A 26,419-nucleotide genomic window follows, 5' to 3' on the forward strand; every position below is an offset into this window, starting at 1 on the left:
TATATATATATATATATATATATATATATATATATATATATATATATATATATATATATATATGAAAAAGGGACAGCGCGAGCGGACGAAGAAACACAGGGTGTGGGGTGTGATGCTAATTAACAGAAAGAATCTTTCGTGAGTTGTATAAACGGACTGTTGGCGTTGTGACGGGTTGCTGATGCGGGTCGTTTGAGTCGACGTCTGCTTGCTGCTGCCCCTTGAGCGCCGTCAGCATCTTCCGCTGCAGCTGCTGCAGTCGCTGCTGCTGCAGCACGAAATGCATGCGCACAGTATCGTCCAGAGACGAACCGCAAGGGGTCACCAGACCACTCACTGAAGAAGATTGATGAGAGGACAAGGCAGGAGGAGCTGTTCCAGATGTCATGACCTCCGGGTAAATACCAATGTACACCTGCACACAAAGACAGATACAGAGATACAGAGACAATGCTATGTACAGAGACAGATATAGTCGGAGGCAGACAAAGATACAAACGGAAACAGAGACATAGGTAGACGTAGAGACAGAGAGAGGCACAGATAAAGAGGCAGGAGGCACGGAAGGAACACACCAATATACGCCTGCAAAAAGAGACACAGGAGGGCACAGAGACAATGACAGAGACTCGCACAGCATGCTGCTTCTGCCTGGTGTCAGAGGCTCTGGCAGATTGCTGCACTTATAGCAGAGAATAAAGACGAAAGACAAACGGAGGGGAATAAAGACAGTAAACCAGGAGATAAATCCAACAAAGGAATCAGACGGACAAAGAAAAACAAACTAACAGCGGACAGGGGAACAGCGACAGACAGAAAGCAATCGTGAGAAAGAGACGGAGAAAGACAGAGAGAGAGAGAACAGCAAAACAGCAACTAATTACAAGAAACAAACAAGAGCAGATAAGATGCGGGAGCAGTAGAGAATGATACAAAAGGAGACACAGGGAAGGCCGTTACCTGCTGCTTATTGATGCATCGGTTGCCGTCCATACACCCTTCAGCACAACCCATAACCACCTCCGTCTCCTCTGCGTCAAATCACAGACACACAGGCCCCTTGCTGCTGCTGCTGCTGCTGCTGGATCATCAGCGGCCACTGTAAAGCTGCTGGTTGCAAGCCTGTAGAGCGTATTGAAGGGGTTAACAGCGTATGGAAGGGGTTAATGAGTTGAGACGAGCAGCAGTTGACTCGAGAAAGAAGAGGCTGCGCTGATGAGCCCCACAAGCTATCAGCAACAGGAGAGTTGGTAGCTGCAATTCCGGTGAACGTACAGCAGGTCAGAAGGAGAGGGAAGATGAAGACCTACCGACGAAATCTTTCTGCTGCAGGAGAGGTCTGGATGCAAGTATTTGGGGAATGATTTTGTTTAAAAGGAAACGAGGAGAAGTCTGGGGATCCTTTTCACCTGCTGCGCCTAGATAGACGGGAACACCTGCAGCTGCCTCTTCCAGCAGCTGCTGCAGCCGCTGCAGCGACATCTCCTCCTGCGCTTCAACTGTCTCGCCCGCGCGAGCTTGCTTGGCTGAGGTTGCTGCTGCAGCTGCACCCAGAGCCGCCCATATACCCCGACTCTCCTCCGGCAGAAACTCCAACACGCTGCTGCTGCTGTCGGCATCCAGAAGCCGCTGTAGCTCCCTGTACACCCCAGCGCGGTCCAGCAGGGGCTCTTCCGTCTTCATTTTGCCCCGTTATCGCAGCAACAGCAGCAACAGCAAAGGCTACAGCGACAGCAACTGCTGCAACAACAGCAAGTGCTGCAGCAACAGCGCAGCAGCAGCTGCGGCGCCAACGGAAGAGGCGACAGCAGCAGTATCTGTAACACACTAGCTGCCTCAGGCTAGAACAGGTATCTTGAAAGAGGGAGAGTCCAGCAATAAAGGCCAAAAGGGGGGCCTCGTTCACAGCACAGCGACCAAGGGCTTAGGGTTGGGGGGTTAGGGCCCAGGGTCTAGGATTGGCTAATCGAAACAGCGTCTGAGTAGCAGTTTACACAAAAATAATCAGCACTTAGAGTTTAGGGCTTAGGTTTTCTGTGCCGGGGCTTCGGGCTTTTGCGGCGGGTCGAGTGCGTGGGGTCTGTGTTACTGGAGGTGGGGTTGCTAGTGTATGCACTTCTTCGTTCATTTTGTGGTTTAATGAAGCTCATTTCAGTTAGCAAATGATAAATAAGCCTAAAGGAGAATCTCATGGCAGCCCACAGCTACCTCACCTATGCCAGGGGAACGGCGGTATAGGAGGGTCGTCTGCTGTCTTGGGGCCCTTCTTTGACTCATAATACACCTCTCCTGCTGCGGCGCGTACACCGCAGCCTGCTGCAGCACCACAAGGCGCCACAATTGCTTTACAGACACTCAGCTGCTGCAACAGCACGAACGGGATCAGCAGGAATCGCTGTAACAGCGGGGGCAGCAGCAACAGCGGATGCCGCGACAGCAGCAGCAGCAGCAGCAGCAGCAATACAGCTGCTGCTCCAGCAACAGCAGGATCAGAAACATCTAGAAATGCAGCACCAGCAACCTAGGCGGCAGCAACAACTCTATGCGTCTATGCTATTATTAGCCAGAAGCAGCAACCGCGGATTAGGAGGAGCAGCAGCTGCTGCATGTCGAGCAGCTCCGTTGTTGCAGACGGGCCCCACTCTTGGCTGAATGGAAGGCATGCTGTTTCTGCTCCTGCTGCTGCAGTGCATGCATGTGCACACCTAAGATGCCGAGCAGCAGCAAATCCCCTCTTGCGGCTGCAGCTCACACCTCAGGGTTTGATGCTGCTGTAGCTGCTCTTGCTGCCGCTCCTGAGACACAAAAGCATCCTCAACGGGTCCCGTTCGCCACGTCGACTGCCGGGGAGGCAGCAACAGCAGCAACAGGAGCACCCGCAGCAGCTGCACCATCAGCAACACTAGCGACAGCAACAAGCGATCACTTGGCCTTATATATTGAGAAGAAACTGCAACTGTGCAGCGCTGCAGATATATGTCTGGTCAAAGGCACAACGTGAGCCTGTGCAGCTCCTGCAGCTACGGCCTCCCATGCTGCTGCTGTGGTCCCACGCGCTGCTGGCGCTGTTGCTCTTGCAGCCGATAGCCCCTGCACGACTGCTGCTCCTTTGCTGCTACATTCGCTGCTTAGACACTGCCAGGTTATCCGTGCATGCAATGTGGCTTGAGGCAACCTTTGCTGCTGCTACTGCTGTTTGCTGTAGGTCGGCGCTTGTATCTGGGTCTCTGGAGCCTCATGTTGTGCAGCAGTTGTGCAGATCTCTGCCCCATGACCTCCTCAAGGATTTCCCGCCATCTTTGCTGTTGCTGCTGCACGAGCAGCAACTGCAGCAGCAGCCGCAACGGCAGCAGCAGCAAGATGATGGGGAGCATACCTCCCTGTTGCTGGGGCTCGCTGAAGCGCTAGAGAAGCGCTGCAGCGGCTGGAAGGGCCTACCTGCCTTCCCACCCCACGCAGCAGCAGCAAGAGAGACAGCACCAGGAGCAGCAGCAGCAACAGGAGTTGCAGCAGCAGCTCCTGAGTTCGCCGTTGCGGTTCTGGAGGCGCAAACGAAGATTCTGCATAAACTGCGAGAGGTAACGGTGGAGGTGTTTCTGCTGCTGTTGCTGCAGCTGCCGCTTTAGATGCTGCAGCTGACTGCTTGGTTTCGTTGCTGATGCATCGTTGCTACTGCTGCCCCTGATGCAACTGTGTTTGCTTGAACATCTGCTGGTGCTGCTCCTGCATGACTCAACTTTGCCTGCTGGTTTCTTCTTAGCTTCTCATGTGCTGCTGCTGCTGCTTCCGGTGTTGTTCAGGCCTTGCTGGAGCCTCTCACGGATTCGTTGGACCTCTCAGACTTCGCCGATGCAGCAACTGGCCAGTTAGCGAGGCACGCTGTTGAGCTGCTGCGGCACAGTTGCAGCAGCAGCAGCCAGAAGCCGCAGCAACAGGTGCAGCTGCAGCAGCAGCTGCGCAATGCCTACCGCAGCTGCCGGTGCCTCATTCCTACTTCCTCGCCTCGTACCTTCCTCTCACCCATTCTTTCTGCTGCGCTGCAGCAGCACGTGCTGCTACTGCACCCCCAAGTGATGCCCCTTTTGTCGGGACTCATAGCTGCTGCAGCAGACGTTACAGCCTTACTGCACTTCAGCAGCAACAGCAGCAACAGCAGTTCTGCTGCTTGGTGCCCTCTGTCTGATGAGCAGCTGGTGCATGCTGGGCACGAACTGCTGGCAGCAGCAACTCATCTGTTTCCTGTTGAGTACTTCCAGCAGCAGCAGCAGCACAAACAGCAACTGGTGCTGCAGGAGGATACGCTGAGGACTTTGCTGCTCGATGCCCCCAAAGACGGTGCATTTCCCCCCATCAACGCTATCAACCCACGACTCATATCCCGCCCCCTCACAGACCGCCAAGACGGTACATATCGTCGTCCTTGCTGCTGTTGCTGCTGCTGATGAAAATACGTGCCGCATCTCCTGCATTGCTGCGAGCCCTACGGGGCTTGCCAGTGCCGTCAGGTTTCGTGCTGTGTATGCAGCAGCTTCTCTCTTTATGCTGTTAACGCCCATTGCTGCTGCTGCGCCGATTTTTGCTCTTGCACCCGTGCGGCTTCGGCATCGTTGCTGCTGCTTCTGTCGCTGCGGTTGCTGTCTTACTTCCTGCTTCTTCTGTTACAGCTGATTCTGATGCTGCAGAAGTGTTAAAGAGTGAACGTGGTGGCTTCTGTTGTGGTGTGGCTCAGCTTGGGTGGATGTGCTGCAGCAGCTGCTGCTGTTGTTGCCGCCAGGGCGACCTCGCCTAGATTGGGTTGTTGCTGCTGGTCTCGACGTGCTGCTGGTACAGCTGCTGCTGCGCTCCTCCCTTCCCCTTGTTCGCCCCCTCCTACTGCCCCTGTTGCTTGACTCCTGCGGCGCTGACCTGCAGCTAGACAAGCAGCAGCAGCAGCGACAGCAGCAAGAACGGCAGCAACAGCGATTGCACAGCCAGCAGTCGCTGCTTACTCTCCAGGAGGGGCATCAAATGCCAGAGAAACTCTGTTTTGCTGCTGCTGCTGCTAGGGCACTTAGAGATGGCCTCTACATGGCCGCTGCCGTCTCCTGCATAGACGGTCTTGCTACTGCTGCTGCTCTTCCTGCTGCATTTGCTGCTAGGCCATACGCCAGCGTGCAGCAGCACTCCACAGCGCTTTTTTTTCAGGCGAGCAGCAACAGCAGCCACAAGAAAGGCAGCAGCAGAAGCAGCAGAATGTGCGTCTTCAAGCAATTCGAAAATGCTTTAGGAGGCCACAGCACACATGCCAGCAGCCCAGGCCACGTCGTTGCAGCCGTGCTGCAGGTACTGCTGCTGGAGAGGCTGCAAGGCGACGCAGCGACACATGAACGCAGCAATAGCAGCAATGGTTGTTGCAGGCAGTTGCAAGCTGTCGTGCTAGAGCTTATTGACCACACCACCGCAGAAGCAGCAGCAGCAGCAGCAGCGGGAGCAGCAGGGGATGCGCCGAGTCCTGGTAGCTGTGGCTGTAAAGTGTCTACTCACCTCTTTGGAGCTTTGCTACTGCTTTCGTGCCCGCAGCAGTGGGCATGCGACAGACTCTGCTTCCTTGCATGCAGCAGCATTGCCAGTGGACCCTCGCTGCTGCTGCAGCCGGACTGTCTCCTGGAGGCGGTGTCTCTCATCGGAGATGCGCCGCGTCGATTCGTTTGCAGCGCTGCCACACATCTGCTGCTGCTTCTGCAGCAGCAGCAGCAGCAAGAGCAACAGCAGCAGCAGGTGCTGTGCGCCTGCGCCTGCCTGATTGACATGTATGACCCCTGCCTCCTGGAGGAGTGCAACAGGGCACTGCAGCAGGGGGGGCGCAGTGGCCGTTTGCTGCTGCAGCAGGGGCACATCTACCGTCTCTTGTTGTTGCAGCGGCTGTTTTCTGTGTCCGCGCAACAGCGGCAGAGCGCAGCAACAGCTCTGAAGTGTCTGCTACAGCTCCCGGGTTCTTTGGAAACGGATCCTGTCGGCGCCGCGTTGAGGCTGTGGTCAGAGCAGAAGCAGCAGCAGCAGCAGCAGCAGGTTTGCGGGCAGCTACTGGAAGAAGCAGAAGTGCAGCTTCTTTGTGCTGCTGCTGCAAACGGGCGCCTCTGTGCCTCAACCCGCACGGAGTCTCTGAACACGCTTGAGGTGTATGTACACTCCAGCCCTACGGGCGCGAGGCCTTTCCTCCGCAAGCTCTGTTGCTCGCTTCTAGCTGCACTACCTGGGCACTTGTTAAAAGGAGGCGCAGCTGCTGCAGCTGCCGCTGCAGCAGCAGCGGCTGCTGCGGCGACGGCGGGCGTGGGTGCTGCAGGAGACGAAGACGAGCCGTTGCTCCTCTCTCTTCTTGAGCTGCTACGCCTTGCAGTGCAGATGCAGAAGCAACAGCAGGATCTGCTACAACAGCAGCTATCACATCAGCAGCAGCAGCAAGAGCAACAGGCATTGCTGACCGCAGCAGCTCGCGTGTTGTCGCTTCCGTTGCTGCTTTTGCCTCCCGGAGATCCGCTGCTCTATCCCGTAATTGAGGTGTACAGACACCTGCTTGGGGATACATTGGCTCTGCTGTGCTTCTCCAGGCAGGCGGCTTTGTCTGTTGCCTGTCTGCAGTTGTGTGCAGTGCTGCTGTTTCATCCGCAGCAGTCTTTGCTGCTGCCACACCGACTGTGTCCGCTGGGCCCGCAGCTGGAAACGCTGCTGCGGGAGCCACAGCCTCAGCAGCAAACGCAGCAGCAGCAGCAGCAGCCGCTGCGGCTGCTGCTTCCCACTTGGCTGTCTCTGCGCGTCGAGCTGCCCATGGAAACGGCGACATTCAGCTGCTCCACTGCAGCACAGGCTGCATGGGCTAACCGCAGCGAAGATTTGGCTTTCCTCGTGGCTAGCCAGCTGGTTAGCGACCCTCCCGCTCTTAAAGCAGCAGCAGCAGCAGCAACGGCGACTGCTGCTTTTGCCGCTGCTGGAGGCAGTGCAGCGCCACAGCTGCAGCAAGATGACCCACGTATAGAGGACAGCGGCATGCGGAGCGGCCCCCCTTCCAAGCCCTCTTCTGCCACCACCGCGGCTCCCGCAGCAGCAGCAACAACCGCAGCAGCAACGACAGCAGCTGATGCAGCACCAGCCGAGTGCAGCGTCTGTCTCTGCCGTTCGCAGTCTGTGTACTTGGGGGTCACGTTGTCAGAGCCTTCTCCTGAAGGCACAGATAGTAAAACTGAATTCGCTATCTCCCGGCTGAGCCTGTCTCGCCAGACAGCGCAGCAGCTGCTGCTGCCTGTGAACCCCACGCTGAAGAAACTCTTAGGCGTACTGTCACACCCCCCGATGCTGCAGGGGGCCCTACCACCGCTGCGCCTGCAGCAGCAGCAGCAGCAGCAGCAGTGGCTAGGTGATAGCTACTGTACACTTCCAGTTGCTGTTGCTGCTTCGAGTCCTGCTGTTGCTGCTGCAGGTAGCAGCAGCAGCAACCGGCCGTCTGATGTTGTTACCTACGCGGAGGCGCTGCAGTCTTGCAGGAAGATAACGGCAGCGCTGCAGCTGCCAGGGGATTCTGCTGCTGCCGCTGTCTGCTGCCTCCGCCGGAACGGGCTGGCAGCAGCAGCAGCAATGGCACGCTGGTGCTGCTGCTGCTCTCTGTCAGCTGCTGCTGCCAAGGGCCTACGGGCCGTTGCTGTTGCAGTGAAGCGCTACACCTACCCCTACCTGCAGCAGCTGGCACAGCAGGTGGCAGAGACAATGCTGGGGGCGGAGGAGCAAGCAGCAGCAGCTTCAGCAGCAGGATGGGAGGAAACGCTACAGCAGCAGCCCGCTTCTGGTGGTGCTGCTGCAGCTTGCAGTGGCGAGATCGACCTTTTGCTGCTGGGCACGCAACTGCTGACGGAATTGCTTCCCCTAGCGGCAGTTGCTGCAGCCCCTGCAGGCGCGGCATACAGCTGCAGCAGCAGCAGCAACAACACAAACAACATCAGCAGCGAATGCGAGTGCTGCAGCAGGTGGATGGCCCTCCCGAACCTTTCTCAGTTTTGTGGGAGTCTTCTTGGGGTTTCTGCGCAGCTGCCGCTGCTACGACGGGCGGCGCTGCAGCTTGCTGCTGTTGCTCTGCCGCATTCTCTTCCCCCACGCCCGTGCAGCAGCAGCAGCAGTAAGATTCGCCTGCCTCGAGCGCAGACAGACGAGCTGTGGCCTTTTGATTCAGCGGTATTCGCGGGAGGCCTAAACACAAACGAGCACAGCAGCAGCAGCAGCAGCGTGCTGCTGCAACTGCAGTTGCAGCAGCTGCTGCAGCTACATTCGCGTTTAACAGGGCAAGACGAAGCATCCATGCAGGAGCAGCAGCCCGTAGCGGATGCCCTGGAGGCTCTGAGGATATGCGTCGCCCACAACTCATTTGCTGTTGCTGCTGCTGCAGCTGCACATGCGGCAGCAGAGTGGCAGGAATCAGCAGCAACGGGAACAGCAGGCCTGGCACAAAGCCACTACCAGCAGTACCAGCTGCAGAAACAGCAGCAAGCGCTGCTCGAGGCTCAGGTGAAGCTGTTATTTTCCTTTATGGGCAAGGCTCACCCGGCGATCCGCGTGGCCGCTTGGCGCTGTTTGCGGAGCTGCCTTCATGTGGCCTCAGGCTTTTTGCAACAGTTGCAACAGCAGCAGCAGCCGCAGCAACATCTGCCAGAGCAACAGCTGCAGCAGCAGCAGCAGCAGGACTTGCTTCTGCATATGTATTCTTGGACTTGTTCTGAAATCTGTCAGCGTCTATTGGGACGGAAGGGTCTGCTGCCAGGTGGATTTTGTTGCTGCTGCTCGTCGAGCTGCAGGGAGGTGGCGGAAGCACTCCAGTGTCTATCCACGCTGCGGTGGAGCAGCAGACGCACCAGCAGCAGCAGCACCAGCGGTGGCAGCGGTATCTCTCCAGTAGGAATGAAAGAGGATTACGCGACGTCTGCTGCTGCTGCTGCTGCTGCTTTGGACGAGTGGGTCGCAAGTGATTCATTCGTACACCGCACCTTTGCTGCCTTTCTCACTGTCTGCAGCAACAGCAGCAGCAGCAGCAGCTGCTGCAACACCAGCGAGTTAGGCGCTATGTCTCATGAGTCCGCATTAAACGGCCTCACTGCAGCTCTTGAACTCCTGTGCTGCTCTGCGCAAGCCCATGCCGGGCCCTTGTTGCAGTTACTACAACAGCCACACAAGGAAAAACAACAGCAGCAGCAGGGCGACCAGACGGGTACATCTGCTGCTGCGCACACATGGAGCAGCAGCAGCAGCAGAGACTCCAGCAGCGATAGCAGCATTCTGAGTAATATTGTTGCTGCAGTGTGCCCGCGGCCGCACCCCGTGCTGCTGGTGCCTTTCCATCGAGCGACAGGGGGGGCAGCATTCTCTGCTGCTGCTGCTGCTGCTGTTGCGGCGGTGGGAACTCAAGAAGCAGCCGCTGCGTTTGCTGCTGCAGCAGATGCAGCCGCCGCCGTTGGAGCCTCCGTGGGCGTCCAGGAGATAACCAAGTGCTGCAGAGCGTTGCACCTGCTGCTGAACCTTCTAGATGGGACAGACATGCTCGGGCCGTGCCTTGGCACCAACAACAGCGCTGCTGCTGCTGCTGCACCTCCGGCAACAGGAGCGAGAGCTGACAGCGAGTCGTTTGCCTTGCTGCGACATGTAGAGGCATTGGTGCAGGCGACGTCGGTTCTGTTGCTGCGGCATTCCCACAGCAGCAACGGTAGCTGCAGCTGCTGCAGCGGGGAGGAGCTTGACAGCTGGCGGAACAGGCGCATCGCAGCAGCAGCAGCAGCAACAGATGGGCGCCGTCCTAAGGCCACCGCTGACATTGTCCATGAGCTGCTGTTGCTCCTGCTGCGGCTATTTGTTGCGCTGCACCGACAGACGGCGCTGCAAGTAGCCAAGCAGCTTCCAGGAGAGACATCGGTGCTGCTGCTGTTGCTGCAGCAGAGGGAGGAGTTACAGCGGCAGCGGCAGCAGCAGCAGCAACTGGATGACGATTTGCTGCAGACGCTTCAGGGTAACCAGCAGATGGGACCTGCAGCAGCAGCCGCAGCTGCTGTTGCTGCTGCAGAGAGGGCTGCTGCTGAGTACTTGTGGGCGTCTCCTTCCTTGTGGCTGTTTATTGTTTTGTGTCTCCAGGTGAGTCTGCGCGATGTGCGTACACCTGAACCGGCACGCCCGTCAATGGACAACTTTATTTTCTCTTTTCCACCCCCTTCTGACGCATATATTGTTATTCTTGCTGCTCCTGCTGCTGCTACTGTTGCTGCTGCTGCTGCGTGTGGTGCGTCTCAGCCTGTGGGTGCCGGTGCTTCAAGTTCATCCGGAGTGTCTCGGGAGGCAGCAGCACTGGCAGTCTGTTTGCTGCGGCTGTCTTATGACTCCTCTGCAAATTATTTCAGACCCACAAAAGCCCAACTAGACGTGGAGGGGGGGCAGGAAACCCCACTGCCCTTATCGGGGGCCCCCTCCTTTCTGCTGCCTCCGCTGGTGCCGCCCCTCCCACACGGACATCTGCAGTTGTATGCCACGAAAGATACACAGCAGAAGCAACAGCAGCAGCCCATACTGCTACCCGCTGATCCGCGGATGGCGGTAGGCCTGTTCTCAGCTGTTGCTAACCTCCTGCTGCAGCAGTTGCGCTGCCGCAGTCTTGCTGCTGCATGCGCCGTCTCCCTACACCAGCGGCCTCCTCAGAGTTCGAGGCGCCACAGCGCAGCAGCAACAGCAGCAGCAGCAACAGCTGCTGCCGCTGCTAGCCCTACAGGCAGCAAAGGAAGATGCCGCAGCAAAGCCTATGGCCTCTTCTCACCATCCCAGCAACCTCGACAGCAGGAGCTGCACCAGCAACGACGCCCATCAAGCAGTTGTTGCAGCAGTCCGATGAATGCTTCTCAGCTGTCTGTACACTCCATGTCTGCAGCAGCCGCAGGGGAGGGCAACCCCGTTTGGCAGCAGCAGCAGCAGAACCTTGTTGATTTTCCATTAGACAACGACTTGTCACAGCAGCAGCAACAGCAACAGCAGCATCAGTTGCTGCTTCTGCAGCAGAATCGGCAGGAGTACCGTAACAGCTGCTTGCTGCATGCACTCGGCGAGCTGCTGCTGCTGCTGTTTGCGGGGCATCCCACCGCAGCAACGGCTGCAGCATGGACCCGCTTTATTTCCTCAACGGACACCAGCAGTAGCAGCGGCAGCAGGAAGCAGCAGGATCCGGTGCTTCTCCCAGCTCATTTGGTAGCAGCATTGGAGTGTCTTCTCCATGGTGCTGCAGCTGCGTCTCTGCTGAACTTTGCTGCTACGTTGGGTGCCCAGAGGCTCCAGCAGAAGCCCCCGTCTTTACGACTGCAGCAGCAGCCGCAGCAGCCGCATCACCGGGACGATGGTGTTGGGGACTTGGGATCGCTTCTCAGTGTCAGTAACTGTGGACGCAGCTGCGGCAATCTGCTGCTGCATCGCGTGCTGCTGCTTCTACAGCTGCTTTCAGCAGCGTCAACCTGCACACCGGATGGGTTTGCTGCTGCGGCTGCTGCTGCCGCTCCGCTACCTTTCGGCGCAGTGGTTGCTGCAGTCAGTGCCTTATGGCGTCTTTGCTCCCTGCAACAGACTCTCCTCAGCCTGGTAATTCACACTCTGTGCTGCAGTAGTAGTAAAGGCAGCAGTAGCAGCAGCAGCAACACTAGCAGCAGCAGTAGCATTTGCAGGAGCTGTACTTCGGGCATAGGACTGCGCCGTCCATGGTGCTGATGTGCTGATGCGGCTGTTGGTTGTTGTTTTTGTTCGTGCGCGTGCAGCTGCTGCAGTTTTTGCAGCGATGCATTTCTGCGCGGCAGCTAATTTCATTGCTGGGGGCGCCAAACAGCAGAAGTGCATCAGGGACGTCCGGCCTGGAGCTGCTGCAGACGGGTGAGGCCCTCTTAAGCCTTCGTCTGCAGGAAGCTGGAGTTGTTGCTGCTTTGGTGGATTCTGTGTGCAACTCGCTCAGCAGCAGCACCAGCAGCGGTAGCAGCACTAGCAGGGCGCGGCAGCAGAAATTGCCGCCGCGCCTTCTTTGCAGCGTCCTGCTGCTGCTGCAGCACACCGTAGGCCCAGGTGTAGGGGGACCGCTCCTGGCGCAGCTCATAGAAGCCCTTGCTTCGTCCCTGCGGCCCCGGCTGCAGCATCTGCTGCAGCGGAACAACAACAACAGGACAGCAGCAGCTGCTGCGGCTAGTTCTACGCGCATGCGGTGGAGCCTTAGCCCGGTCGATCTGCTGCTACTGTCTGCACAGCTCGAATGTCTAGGCGCCGCAGCAGCAGCAGCAACAGCAGCAGCAGCAGACAGGAGATGCCTCGCCCCCCTATTTTCAAACGGAGCAGCAGGTACGCCTCGTTAGCTGCTGCCCATACACTGCACACCTCTGATGAGGTTCTATGAGGTTCATTCTGTGGAGCTCGGTGCTGCTGCTGCTGCTGCCCGACGGCCACGCGCTGTCAAAGCCAGCAGCAGCAGCAGCTGCTCCTGCTGCTCCTGCTGCTTAGCAAGCCACTGCCGTTGCTTATGGAGTGATTCTTTGCATTTGACGTCTTAATTCACGCCCATGCAACCTCGTTTTGCTGCTGCTGCCGCTACTGCTTCTGCTGCTGCTGCAGGTTCCTCACACGCAAAGGCGCGGACGTTTGGAGGGAGTGATAAGGAGTCGCTGGAGGACTTTGTGGCGCCGCTTATGCTCCCTGAGCTGCCTCTGCAGTTGGTAGCAGCTCTTTTGCACTTTTTCGTCTCTCTAACAGCAGCAGGAGCAGAAGCAACAGCAGAAGGAGCAGCAGGAGAGCGGCTTGATGTACGCCTCGCAGAGCCGCAGGCATTTGACGACAGTTCGTCTGTCTCTGCCTCTCCTCGCAGATCAAAGGAACAGGCCGTACCTCGAGCAGCTGCACGCGCGGTTTTACTGCTGCAGCACTCAGCTGCCTTCCATGACGCTTTGTTTTTCCTTTTCATGGTCCGCCTCTCCCCGCAGGCTGTTCTCTCTCAGCCGACCCAGAATTCAGGCAGAGACGCGCAGCAGCAGCAGCACCAACAGCAACAGCAACACTGGGGGCGAGCGCTGCGCGACGCGCTGCTGCTGCTTTCACATGTCTTCCTTTCCGACTTTCGCCCAGCCAATAAACTCAAACAGCACGCAGGGCCCCTCCTTGCTGCTCTCCAGGACTGGGTGGGGGTTCTGCAGCATGAGCTACAGTTGCAGCAGCAGCACCAGCTGCAACCAGAGCAACCGCAGCAGCAGGAACAGCAACTGATGCCCCTGTCGCTGCTGCATGAAGTACGGCATCTCCTCTTAAGCAATATCCGGGCCCTCAGTGCCCTGGGAGCACCCGGTTGCCCCTAAACGGATTGCCTTGGGGCTCCGAGGGGCCCCTTAGACCCCCGGTTGGGCTTTTTCTTTTCCTTTTGTCTTTCCCTTTGCTTGTGGGTTTTTGCCTGGTCGTTTCTATGTAGCACAGTTAAAGCCTTAGGGGCATCGAACACCGTTATAATATTCGCAGACAGATTAAAATTGCAGTTCCGCACACAGCAAAAGGCAGGTGGTCAGGAGACCCTAGGGCACTAGGAGGTGCCCCTGAGAGCAGCAGAAGCCTCAAGCGCTGCATGCAGTTAGGCAAAAACAAACAACAACGGAGAGGAACTGAATGCCCGGCCGTACATACGCACCTCCGTACAAGCAATCTTCACCTACACGCCCGCCTATATATATACACGCCCGCCTATATATATATATATATATATATATATATATATATATATATATATATATATATATATATATATATATATATGGACATTTATGAACATATACAGCAATATATGCATCCCTATGCACTCGTACTTGCATCAGTCTCAAGAGCGCGTCTGTGGGCCCCGTGGGCCAAGTCTTTTGCTCTGCCTACGGTTGTTTGTATTTGTCTTCCGTCGTATGACTTTGCTCGATTGCCTTCATTTGTTCGCCTTTGTGTTCCCGCGTTCGTTTGTTTGCCTTTTTCTTTGTTTGCTTTTGTTCGTTCGTCCATCGTTTTTCGTTTGTCTCCGTTTGTTTGCCTTTGTATCTGCTTGTTTGCGTTCCCCTTTGCTTGTTTGCATTTTTCTAGGGGGTGTTTAGCTATATGTCTCTGCCTTTTTGTTTTTGTGTTTTTGTCTGTGTCTGTCTCCGCTCCTGCCTAGGTGGCTGACCCCTTTTGGTGCACTTTCTGTCTAGGATAGCCTCTGCATCTGCCTCTGTATCGGTCTCTGTTTTGGGTTCTTTTAGGGTTTAGAGTTAGGTCTTAGTGTGTCTGCCTCTGCCTCTACTTCCGTTTGTATGTTTCTGTTGCCTCCTTTTTTCTTCTTGTCTGTTCCTTGTCCTTGTCTTTGCTTCTCTTTCTGTCTATCTGATTGTCTTCGTTTGTCTCTCTATGCTACTACTTCTGTCTGCCTGTTTGTTTCCGCGTGTGTCTGTCTGTTTCTGTTGCCGTTCCCCTTTGTCTCCCCTGCTTCTGCCTGCCTCTGCCTCTCGCAGTGTCTGTTTGTTTGACTGAGGTAAAGGGTATTGGCGTGGAAAGCCAAACAAGAGGCAAAACAAAAGTACCCCCCCCTCTCTCCGGCGATTCGACGGCAGATGGCCTAGGAACGCAACTGCCTCATCACCCCGAGCACACAGCAACTGCAACAGGCATTCAAACGTCAGATAAGACAACAATCAATAAACGAAACAACAATTAACTCGACAGATGCAGAAAAGAGTGCCAGAAATTCCCAAGCAAAATACCTCGCAGGTAGCTCCCGCCTCCCTAGCGAGCCGCTCCTCTCCTCTAGACAGTCAGCTAGCTGTACAAACAGCCAGCTAGCTGTACATCCAGCCAGCTGCCTTCATAGCTGGGGGAGCCGTGGGTGAGGCTCGTATTTTGATGGGATGCGGACTATGCCACGGCTTCAGCCTGGCTTCAGTCAGCAGTTTCGTCATGCCGTTTGCCAGCTAGAAGCCCAGCTAACTAGCTAGCTAGCTAGCTGGCGCCGCGGGGTTTTGTCTGCATGGAGCGGAGAAGGTGGCCCTTGAGATCTTCCGGCGGTTGCCAGCCGTGGCTAGCGAAGATGGTCGTCAGCTCATCAAGGAAAGCCTTTGGGGCCTGCTGCTTGAAGTGCTTAGAGACACAGAGAGATAAGGAACTCTGCAGAGACTCCAAAGACGCACTCCCCCCACTCGACTGAAACTTGGGATCTGCCTCCGGATGCTTTGCTAACAAACGACGCAGCAACGCCTCGTCTGCAATACAACAGCAGCAGCAGAATAAGCTGTAGTGGCATTAGCAGTAGCACCAACCCGCAACAATTAGAAGCGGATGAGCGTGGAGCAACAGCACCAGTAGCGGGGAGGCAGTGGTGATCCTACAAACGAAACCAGGCGAGCAGTATTCGCACACTGACAAAGACAAAAGAAGAAAGGCACACAATGCCATTCAACTGGGCGCACCTTCTTTCTTGAAGTACACAGTCTCCTCTCCAGTCCTCTTCTCATCCAGAAACCTAACACCCGAAAACTGACGAGAGGCTCCTGCTGCTGTTGCTGCTGTAGCTGTTGCTGTTGCTACCGCTGTCATGGGTACCCCAACGCTAAGAGACCTCGATACTGCTGCTGCTGCTGCTGCTGCTGCAGGGCGCCGCCCGATGCCCCTCGCCGCGACACCCAACATTGTGTTTCAAGGTGTCTGTAGACCTGAGATGCGGCCACGATAAGCGGAGTGTTATGGCAGCCGGAGGGGCCACAAATTCCAGAAATCGGGATTGGAAAGCCGTCAGAAGCTACAGAAACGTCGGAAGAAGAAATGCGAATGTCACAGACCTGGAGGTGTGTACTTCTGGTGTCTAGGCACTTCGTGCGAGCCGGTCAGGGAATACGGTCTCCTTCCCCCCTCACCTTTGTATTCGTTCTCGTTATTTTAACATTTATTCCGTTAATTCGCGAAATCTATTTGGATTTCCCGCGAAACGGGCCCCAAAGACGCCTACTCTCTGCACGCCAATCTTTGGGGCTGACGGCGACACGATGGTAGCTCAAGAGTTTCTTATATGTACTGCATCCGCTTTGCCCTGAAGATTATCGCTTTTTTTGACTCTACAAGGCATAACGAGTGTAGGGTTTAGGGTATAGAGATAAGGGCTCAGGGCCTGGGCTCTCGGGTCGGGGGCTTGTGGCCGATGCTGTTACCTTTCTGTAGCTGCTAAGAACTGCATTCGCTTAGCTGCAGCAGGTGTACGTACACCTGACCCTCCATCCGCTTTCTGAGGAGCTACAACCGCATATATTCCCGCTTCAACGCGAACAGACAGCCCAAAGACCACGCGGAAACCGTCTGCCCCGCGCATGGCGCATCTAGGTCCTAGTATCCACGGTTGAGGGTTTTGGGTCTAGGGTTTAGGGTTTGGGGACTGAAGATGAGCGGAGCCTTGAGCTTTGACCTCAAGGCCGAGACAGAAGCTCTACGGGCGAAATACCTTGAAGTAGGGCCACTAGAGCTTCCCCTTTGTCTTTCGCTTGTTTTTCCTGTTTCTCCCTCTGCGTTTGCTTGTGTTTGTCTCTTTGTGCTTTCGTGTTCCTTTATTCCCCGTATCTGTTGTATCCTTCAGCATATATTTCTATGCCGTGGTCTTCGTCGTTTCCCGGAGCCATTACTTTGTTTCTTTTGTCTGCGTGCTTGCTCTTCTCTATTTCTTATCTTTGCCTCCGTTTTGTTTCCTGTGTTGCGGTATATCCATGTTTGCTTTCGTGTTTGGGCTGTTAGGCAGACTTGCATTCAATATATATATATATATATATATATATATATATATATATATATATATATATATATATATATGTAGGCACAAGCAGATCAGTTACTTTGATGCACTTCTGGGCTGGGGTGTATATGTTTGTATATGGTTGGAAGGATGCATGCATCTGCTGGTTCATGCATACATTTTGTTAGGGTTTAGGGTTTAGGATATGGGGTTTGCGCGCAGCAAGTTGAGAGCGGCTCTCCCTGCCCGCGGTTGCAGTTTGAATTTGCCTCTCTTTTGATTTGTTCGCCCAACGACAAAGACTTAAGGGACTCAGCGGACCTCCTCACGGAACTCCTCGAGATCGGCTTCTGCAGGTCCGGCGGGGTTTAGTGTTTAGGGTTTAGGGTTTACGCGCTGGCTTTGGAGTTGTTTGGCTGGCGTGTATGTCGTAGGGTTTTGACCCGGTGTTTAGCTTTTTTTTTTTCAAGTGTTCGGTTCGAGGCCCAGAGCCGACAGCACTGAATGAAGCTCTAGGGTTTAGGGTTTAGAGGTCTTCGTTTGCGCCTCAGGTCGGACTGCCTCTTTCAGCTTGCGTTGGTGTACCTGAAGCTGGGGCATTACTCTCTTGCCAAGCGCCGGGTGGAAGCGCTTCTTCGAATGGTGCCTAAACCCTAAACCCTGAACACTAGACGCGGAACGCTAGAACCCTAGCTTTAAACCCTTAACGGAGAGGAGGCAGATACGTGGCTATTATGGCTTATTATTATGGATGCTGTTGCACTCTCGGTTTAGGGTTTATGGTTTAGGGTTTACGGTTTGGGTGTTCAGGAGCCGCGGAATTTATCGGCGCTGTCTCTGCATAGCCTTATCCTGGATCGTGCAGCCTACGGTAGGATAAACACGGGATTGGATTCAGGCGTTAAGGCACAGGGTTTAGGGTCTGGGGTTTTTGGTCTAAGGCTGAGGGTTTAGTGTTTAACGCTTGGGGATTGGGGTGTCTGTGCAGACGGTGTCAGCGGCTCTCTGATCATCGGCCTCCTTGCAGGTTCGTCTTTTGAACAGCAAACCGTAGGCCGCCGTAACGGATATCTTCACATATTATGGTTTAGGGTTTAGTGCTTGTGTTGGTTCTGTGGGGGCGTGCAGGTGGCGCTCTGTTCTATTTACTGCAGTGGTTCAAAGCGCATTAACATGCCTCTGCGTGCGTCTAGGCGTAACGCCGCTCCCATATGTTCATGGGGCCTTTGCCCCTTAGTGGGCCCCTGGCATACGGCCACCTTCACCTGAGATGGAGGGCCCTAATTAGGGATCCCCATAGACGGCTTGCCAAGCCAGGGGTTCCCTCACGAGCGCCCCGGAAAATCCCCTTGATTAGGGACTCCCAAGAGACGGGGCCCCAAAAGGGCCCCCTATATCACGGGGGGTCCCTTATTCGTTAAGGGCCTGCAAGTATACGATGCCCCTAAAGGGGCCCCTGGGTTACGGGGCCCCACTTTTAAAGTCTGCACAGAATATTCCTCTCAGTTTGTTGCATTAGGGGCCCCTATGCTCCTAATCGATGTATAAGCGTAGGGCCTTCAGAGAGAAGGGACCCCAACTGTAGGTACTTTCAGACTGGTGCTGAAGGGTCCCCAGTTGGCTAGCTTGTGTTCACCGCGGAAGAGGGGCCCCGTGTAGGGCCCCTTCTACTGAGGCTACATGCTGGGCCACTGATCACGGAATTTTCCCGTTGATCTTAGGGATTGTTTTCAAGGAAGCGTTTAGGGTTTAGGGTCTAGGGCTCCAGGAGCCGTGTGCCTTTCCCCTGTAGAGTTTAGAGGATTCCGTGTAGAAAAGTATCAGGGTTTGTGACGTAGGGTTTAGTGTTTAGTGGAGAAGCAGAGGACCGCTGTAAAGACTTAGGGAGAGAAATAGATGTTCTGTCTGTCTGATGTGTACGCACACCCCGAACATACGAGGTGGACATACACCCCATGTTGCCAAAAATAATTGGAATGTTCGGCCTGTTAGGATGGCCGCTTTCTTGCTGCTGCTGCAGCTGAAACTAATTCTGCCGTCGCAGATCGAACTAGTTCTGCTGCTGCACCGACAGCTGCTGCAGCTGAAACTGCTACTGCTGCTTCTGCTGCAGCCCTTCGTGGTGGAGCCGTTGCTGCATGCTTGCTGCTGCACGCGGTGTTGCTGCAGCGGCGGCGCTACTGTAGGTGGGTATTACACCGACCTTCTTCAGGCGTGTGTATATTTACACCAGGGTCTAGGGCGTCCAGTCCCTTAGAACATTCCCCCCATGGGCATGCCGCCTCCTGGAGCCCCCATCCCCTCTCCCTGGGGTGGGTTCTTCTCGGGGGCATCTACGATAGAGGCCTCTGTTGTTGCCATCAGGGATGCCACTGAAGAGGCGTCGCTCAAGGCAGTCTTGACAACTTTGGTTGGGTCTATGATGCCTGCAAATAATACACAACATACAGCCCAAGACAAAACTATCATCAAAACAGCAGAATAGCATTAGAAAATACAGCAGCTTTGCAACAACTAAGCGACAAGGACAAGAAACGCATATGCGTGATCTACCAAAGATGAGTGAAGCAAATGAGACCAACGAAAACGAACAGAACAGCAGTCACAAAAGCAGCCAAAACACAGGGCTCGATAACCAGTAGCTAAAAGATACAGATGCACAGGGAGCGTGAATATGTATATGCAAGTGCAAATGCACCTCGATTAAATATAGCACGTGACTAAATCTAGCACGTGCTGTAGCTACACTGATACCCCTTTCTGTGTTGCACACGGTCTTCTATTTTCACACTCTCCAGCTATTTCTGTGGCAGGGAGTGCCAGAGTCTGCACCTCCTTCCGTGTCTGTCCCTTCGTGAGTCAATTCTATTATTCTCTATCTGCTTCTGTCTACCTCCCTTTACTACCTGTCAGCAAATATTGTTTTCGTCTCTAGTATCTACAATCTATCCCCCATCTTATATTCGTTTCTGCGTGTTGCGTTCGTTTGTCTCCATGTGGATTTCTGCAGTCTGTTTCTGGTGTTTCTCATCGCAGACAGTGTATGCTCACCTGCTTCAACCATGTTCACGTAGCAGCCTGTCTGTGCGTTGAAGCCCATCTTATTGTCCTTGAGGCGCAACAGATTACCAACAACCACCGCCCCCTCGTGTCCTGCGTTATCTGCAATGAGTTTGCACGGCACCTGGCACGCCTTCTCGACGATCTCGACGCCCATGCGCTGTTCTGCGTTATCGACCTTCAAATCTTTCAAACCCTAAACACCAATAATCAGTACACAGCCACAAAGCATACACCTCAATCAATGAAACAAAACATCGACGTACTCCAGAATGATACACCGCACGCATACATGCAACGCACGAATACAAACAAACAACAGGAATACCATTAGCAAAACAACAGCAAACAATAACAAACGGATAATACCAACGACAGTAACAAGCATCGAATCCACCACCAACAGCGCCAGTAACACCAACAGCAGCTGAATCAGCAGCAATAGCACCACAACCTGCAGGAAAAGCAGCATCACCTGCGAAGCATAGAGAAGAGCGACGCCTCCTCCTGGGACAATACCCTCCTCAACTGCAGCTCGTGTAGCGCACAGGGCGTCTTGAATTCGGTCTTTCGCCTCGCCTACCGCCACCTCAGAGGCTCCACCAACCTTTATCACCGCCACTCCCCCAGTTAACCGTGCAAGGCGCTCCTGCAGCTTCTCCTTTTCGTACTCTGCAGCAGCCAAAGACACACATACATGTCTATATATAGATATACACGTATATCTATGCTGATACGCACATAAACATGCGCATGCACAGATGACTACAGATGTATGTAAAACGCATAGAGCGGCAGACACGACAATACGAAATACAAAACCAACCCCAGACACACTTGGCAATTCAGTGTGGATGAAAAGTATGGAGGAATGGCCCTATTGCTTCACATCGCACCGAGAGGCCAGGCGAGTAAACACAATATGCAAACAAACATGCCAAACATGAGGAAAACTGAGACGGCATACGTACAGCAAAATATACAAAAAAAGAAGCGAACTATGCCCACGCAGGAAGACGGAGAGTGGGCACCTACCAGAGCTGGTCTGCTTGATGAGGTTCCTCAGCTGTTCACACCTTTCAGAAATGTCTGTCTTTGATCCGTTGCCCTCCATCATCAACGTCGAGTCCTTCGTGACCACCACGCTCTTCGCCTGCACAGTGCAACCCCCAAAGCTTAAACCCCAAACCTTAAACCCTAAAGAGTTACATCTACAACTCGAACGGCCCCCTCTTCCTGCTGCTGATGTAAACTGGGGTTCCCTCCAGTGCCCTCAACACGCAACATATGCATATACGCCCACATGTTCAGATAAACTCAGGTGCACACAGAATAAGCATTCAATGAAAGCAAATATCTCTGTGCATAAACGCAACATATGCGGATACTGGGAAACACGTTCTTATCAAGACGCCTCTCTGCAATTTGCGTGTCTGTACAGTCCTTACACGGCCCAGCATCCCAACGATGTCTGCCTTTTCGTCTCCAATGGAAGGCGTGTCGTCGCTGAGCACCTGCAGCATCAGACAAAAACAGGAAAAAAGCGCTCTAAGGAGAAAAGTTCGAGACAACAGCAACCGCTCCCCAAGGTATCGAGCGAGCTGCAGATGCATCCCCTAAACCCTAAATCACTGGCTCTGGCGTAATCCTGCCTAAGCCATCGGCGTGAGAAGCAGCAGCTTAGGGTTTAGGGTTTAGGGTTTACCTTGCCCCCTGTGAGGGTGGCCAGGTCGTAGAGCTGCGCTTTGCGGCCGTCACCGAAACCGGGGGCCTTCACCGCACAGACGCGGAGGCCGAGACGCAGTTTGTTGACTACCAGTGTCGCAAGGGCCTCGCTGAAGGCAGACGCAGGCAAACAACAAAGGCAGGCATGAACAGCTGCACAGCCGCCGCTTCCCTACACCCCGTTGCCGACGGAGCAACTTCTCTACGGAGACGTATACGAGGCAACAAACACACTCCCCTCAAAAATTGCCCAGTAAACAAACACTACAGAGCTGAACTTGAGTCCTCAGCTGTCAAGGGAAACAAACGAATGCGCATATCCGTGCTGTGTATCCACGGCATACAGACAGGATACAATCCTAGCTCTAACAGCACAAACACTTTAGCCGCCGCCCTCAAACTCTCCTCCGGCGGAGCAAGGTGAGAAGGCAGATGCACCCAAGCAGGGACCAAACACACGCACAGGGAATGAAGGTTCCCAGAGCCACACACACGGTCCGAAATGCACGAAGATGCCCACACAGTGCAGTCACAGAAGCGGCAACGACTGCTTAAGGAGAGCAGACACTCGAACACGACACTTCGGAAGGGAAGCGGAAAGAGAGTCCACCGAGGAGAGACGTGGATCGTCGTAATGAATTTATTTGGAGTGTACGCACCTCTCAACGTCCTCCGCAATGATGAGCAGTGCTGCCTGGTTCTGCAGGACGAACTCAAGGGCGGGGAGGAGTTGTTGTATTTGGGACAATCTCTTGTCAACCAGAAGGACGTATGGCGCGTCCAGTTCAACTTTCTGTTCCTTCGCGTTCGTTATGAAGTACGGGCTGAGATATCCTCGGTCAAATCTCAGCCCCTCCACCACCTCCAGCGCGTGCTGCAGTGCCTTCCCCTCCGAGACGGTAATCGTTCCCTCACGGCCCACCTTCTTCATAGCCTCCCCTATCAACTGCCCCACTTGCGCGTCACCGTTCGCGCTGATCGTTGCTACTGAGACGATTTCCTCCGTCGTCGAGATCTCCTTCCGCGACGCAGACAGAGCCGACAACACGTGCTCAACCGCCAGGTGAATGCCTGCAGCCAACAGAAGCCAATGCATCGCCAAACGCATGCACTGAATCCAAATAACACTTCTATGCAAACTACACACTACGAGAACTATCTGCAGAGCACGAAACGAAGATATGCTGAGTTGGGGGGAGAGGTACCTCGGAGGACGTCCATAGGGTTCATGCCAGCGTCAATCGCTTTGCACCCCTCCTTGAAGATAGCCCGGCCCAAGATAGTGGCAGTGGTCGTGCCGTCACCGGCAATGTCATTTGTAGTGGCTGCCACCTGTTTCAGCAACTGGGCGCCAAGGTTTTCAGTTTTGTTCGCCAACTCCACCGCCTTGGCAACCGTCACGCCGTCCTTCGTTATCTTGGGCGAGCCGAAAGGCTGCGCAATCACTACATTGCGCCCCTTTGGCCCCAAAGTGACCCCAACTGCGTCTGCTAGACGATTGCAGCCTGAAAAGAAGAGAAACAAACATCTCCGTCCAAGCTATCGTGCATGCTCCCAGTCGAACACTCAAGTCGAAAACGTTCACAGGAATACACGCAATTCATAAACTTGAACCGATGCAAACATCTGAGAGCCCCATATAGCGATACTGCAAGAACGAAGGAAATCTGCGAAACGACCTGACCAAGCATGACCTCGATTGACTAGGCTTCGAGGTCAAACAAAAAGTTCCCATTCCCTTCGTATTCTCACCTGCCAACATCTGCATGCGAGCATCGGAACCAAAACGTATATCTTTGGAAACATTTCTGACTTGCTGTAGTTGATGAAAGGACGAAGTTACTGCCCTTCTGCCGCTGCGGGCGGCGGCGGATGCAGAAGAAGCTAGCATCTTCGGCGGTTTAGGGTTTAGGGTTTAAGATTTAACAAGGCAGTGTGGGACGTCCAGCAAAAACACAGTCTATCCCAAGAGTTAGGTCTTGTTCCCATCAGACCAAGCAACTTGCAATGTGCACAGTCGGGGCTGCCCCCAACGGCCCCACAAGTCCGGTGCGTCACCAGTGCTCCCTGGGGCTGTGATGAAGTCTTGTAACTTTATTCTATTTCTTCCACCGTAGCACTAACAAATATAAGGGGAAACGTGAAAAAACATCTGTAAGAAGTCAATTGCGAAACGGAAGATTGCATATATTCTCCGAATGCTCCTCACTCGACAGCGTTGCTCTACCAACGGGTTGTCTTGCTGGCGCCGCTTCCATGCGCCTTCGTGTTTTGTCTGTATTTTTGGCTGGGTTATTTCGTCGCAACGGATACTTCTTTAGTTACCACTTTCACACAAAGGATGCAGCATTTCTCCCTGCACATGTGCTCTCGTGTACTGCTTGGATGGTGAATATGTGGCACAGTCTGTCCGGACTACGGAGGAACATTCCGTAGACTGTGGTAGGTTGCGTACAAGGAATTCATAAATGCTCAACAAGTATGTACATAGGTAGTGCATGCAGCAAAGAAGGTTTGGTTATGTTTGCATGTGATGCTGCCTTGCATAGTTAGCTGCGTGTAACGGAAATTCGCGGCGATTAAACTCAGCTCAGACCGCTTCCTTTCCAGCGCCCCAGGTTGTTAGCTGGCGCGCTAAGGACGCCTGGATACAAGGGTATGTCAGTTGCTTTTAGGTAACGCCTAGATAAAAGTATATTGGATTCACAACCGCTCGGGACGGCCGTCGAATAAGATCCAGGCCTCTCGTTGTAGTCTGTCAACTTGGTCTGCCCACTGAGTGCTCGAAAGTTGTCAGCAGCGTGAGTGCATGCAGAAATACAGGCCTGGTTGTGCGTGTATCTGGGTTTGCCTTAAAGCATGAGCTGCGGCGGGCAGCATTGGAAGTCGTGCTAGGCAGTTCGCGATCACTGGTACCTAGGCCCTTACGCCGCCGGTTCCAGGCCGGCTGGGGACTAAGGAGAAGGTCAGCCGCACTTTGTGCGAATGCACCAAAGCACTGAATATCATGTCGGTGGGATTCGTCCTCGGCCGCTGGCTTTTCATGAGTTGAATTGCTTTGTTTTGCATTTGCTCGTTTTCCTGCTTTCTCCTGTTCTGTATTCACAGATTCCCAGAAGTACATGGACATCCCCTTTCTCCGAAATTTTCCTTTCCCCAGGACCTGAACCTGGCATCACCGTGCCACGCAAACTGCAGTAGTCTCCCCTTTATGGTGTTGAGGTGCACCTGCAGCCTCCTTTCGTCTTCGCCTTTACGTTATACCTTACGTATATACGATAGGTACTGGTTGCTTCTCCGTTTGCACCTCGTTCCAGAGGAGTACTGAATGTATCACATACATTCACCAAATTTAGATATAAGGCATTGAGGTGGATCAGTTTCTCTTCCGTATCTTTCTGAATAAATATGATTAATAGGCGCTTTCAACCCTCTGGGTTTCGAGTGCCGTTGCTTACGCCCCGGTGGTTAAAATAAAGTTTTCACAAATGATTGTACCTCGTTAACCCCCTTAGACATTGTGTCGAGCGGTCTAAAGGTATGAAAGACTGCTAGAAGCCCTATGCCGCCGGTTGCGCACTCCCTATTCCGTTTTCAGAGGATGAGTTTTGCGTTGTTGCTAAAAAGTAGGACAACAGTTTTCGACCCAGCTGCCAAATAGCGAGCTCAGTTGGTGGCCTACACTAGAGCGCTGGCGATTGGGATGAACCGAGGTGAGGAATATAGGAGGGGTAGCACTATACTCATGGAACTTACCCTGCGACTCACAGCGGTCACGTGCCGTAGCACTGTCCACTGTGCTCCGTAGAGACATATGTCCATACCATTACATGCATGTAGGCAGATGACTGACTGACCAGTGGTTCGAAACCGGAGGCTTTTATGCTTCTCTAGCACGGAGTCTCTGAAGAGACCTTGGGCTCGACGGCCCTAGGAGCCAGAACATTGTTTCCCACCAATTTAGAAACGAATAATGGCACACGAAAACGGTTTTGTGTTGCAAATAATACGAAACTGTCTTTGTGTGGTAAACATTCTTTTCTTCAAAGCTAAGGTTTTCAAACGCAACGGAAAAGGATGGTGCGTGCACGCACGCTTCGTGGGTCGGGGCCAAGTGTGACCGCCGGTCCCGCTCTGAGAGGCTCGATGCCGGTAAGAACGATGCAAGCTTAACTTTCCGAGCAACTTTAAATTCAATTTGTTTTACCTGTATACCTTTCAAAATAGTTCACGTCCTCATATTTTACAACTTTCTCCCGTTTTTCCCCCCTCTTCCGACAGTTTGCTTCGCATCGGTTGTTCCCAGACCTGCATGCTGCTGGCCTGAGCGACTGCCTGCAGTGCCAAAGATGCTGCGTGTGTATATTCTCACACTAAGTCTTTTTAGTTGTGGAGTATGCATCATGGGTACTCCGGATGGCACGTCTCGGGGTTCTGAAAACATGGCCGTGGTGGCCTCTGAATTGTACAACTCAATAGCCATGGAGAAGGCGGAACAAGGGGGGTTGAACTTTGTCTTCTCCCCCTTCAGCATTCTCTCCGTCTTCAAAATGGCACAGATGGGCGCACGAGGAGCCACACGAGAAGAGATGGATCAGCATTTCTCTTTCGCCTCGTCCCTTGACCTCCCTGACTTGCGTGAAGCCCTAACCCCATGGGAAACAGAGCCCTCTATACAGCTCGATACTGCAAACAGGATCTATGTAGGGTCCTCGTTAGCCAACGACGAGCAGTTTATTCAATTCGCCCGTCAGGCGTCCTTACACCTCAAGGGCGATGCGGTGACCGCGGATTTTTGCAAGGCGGAGGAGACGGCTGCTGCTATAAATGGATTTGTAGAAGAGA

The 26,419-nt window shown here is 54.0% G+C and overlaps 5 protein-coding genes across 5 annotated transcripts; 2 read left to right on the plus strand and 3 right to left on the minus strand.

Annotated features, from left to right (window-relative positions):
• Positions 1-115: 115 nt before the first annotated feature.
• Positions 116-1,683, minus strand: EMH_0004050 (uncharacterized protein; the record flags this gene model as incomplete). The annotated part of the gene is made up of 3 exons (XM_038022421.1): positions 116-415; positions 961-1,031; positions 1,311-1,683. The coding sequence occupies 3 exons, from the start codon at positions 1,681-1,683 to the stop codon at positions 116-118; spliced, it is 744 nt and encodes a 247-aa protein (XP_037878275.1).
• A 1,027-nt stretch (positions 1,684-2,710) lies between these two features.
• On the plus strand, positions 2,711-13,367 carry EMH_0004060 (uncharacterized protein; the record flags this gene model as incomplete). The annotated part of the gene is made up of 6 exons (XM_038022422.1): positions 2,711-2,997; positions 3,206-3,578; positions 3,801-4,404; positions 4,730-11,622; positions 11,796-12,363; positions 12,634-13,367. 6 exons carry the CDS (start codon positions 2,711-2,713, stop codon positions 13,365-13,367), a joined length of 9,459 nt encoding a protein of 3,152 aa, XP_037878276.1.
• Positions 13,368-15,015: 1,648 nt separating this feature from the next.
• EMH_0004070 (uncharacterized protein) lies at positions 15,016-15,702 on the minus strand (the record flags this gene model as incomplete). The annotated part of the gene is made up of 2 exons (XM_038022423.1): positions 15,016-15,275; positions 15,483-15,702. 2 exons carry the CDS (start codon positions 15,700-15,702, stop codon positions 15,016-15,018), a joined length of 480 nt encoding a protein of 159 aa, XP_037878277.1.
• Positions 15,703-16,444: 742 nt separating this feature from the next.
• On the plus strand, positions 16,445-17,961 carry EMH_0004080 (uncharacterized protein; the record flags this gene model as incomplete). The annotated part of the gene is made up of 6 exons (XM_038022424.1): positions 16,445-16,510; positions 17,012-17,145; positions 17,341-17,431; positions 17,600-17,660; positions 17,778-17,816; positions 17,918-17,961. The coding sequence occupies 6 exons, from the start codon at positions 16,445-16,447 to the stop codon at positions 17,959-17,961; spliced, it is 435 nt and encodes a 144-aa protein (XP_037878278.1).
• A 1,081-nt stretch (positions 17,962-19,042) lies between these two features.
• On the minus strand, positions 19,043-23,465 carry EMH_0004090 (heat shock protein 60, putative; the record flags this gene model as incomplete). Its single annotated transcript, XM_038022425.1, has 9 exons — positions 19,043-19,215; positions 19,841-20,027; positions 20,178-20,521; positions 20,885-21,002; positions 21,298-21,363; positions 21,555-21,684; positions 22,234-22,645; positions 22,780-23,079; positions 23,327-23,465. The coding sequence occupies 9 exons, from the start codon at positions 23,463-23,465 to the stop codon at positions 19,043-19,045; spliced, it is 1,869 nt and encodes a 622-aa protein (XP_037878279.1).
• Between the last annotated feature and the right edge of the window lie 2,954 nt (positions 23,466-26,419).

This window comes from Eimeria mitis, genomic scaffold (genome assembly GCF_000499745.2).
Source record: "Eimeria mitis Houghton genomic scaffold, Emh_scaff220, whole genome shotgun sequence".
In the NCBI taxonomy this organism is placed as follows: Eukaryota; Apicomplexa; class Conoidasida; order Eucoccidiorida; family Eimeriidae; genus Eimeria; species Eimeria mitis.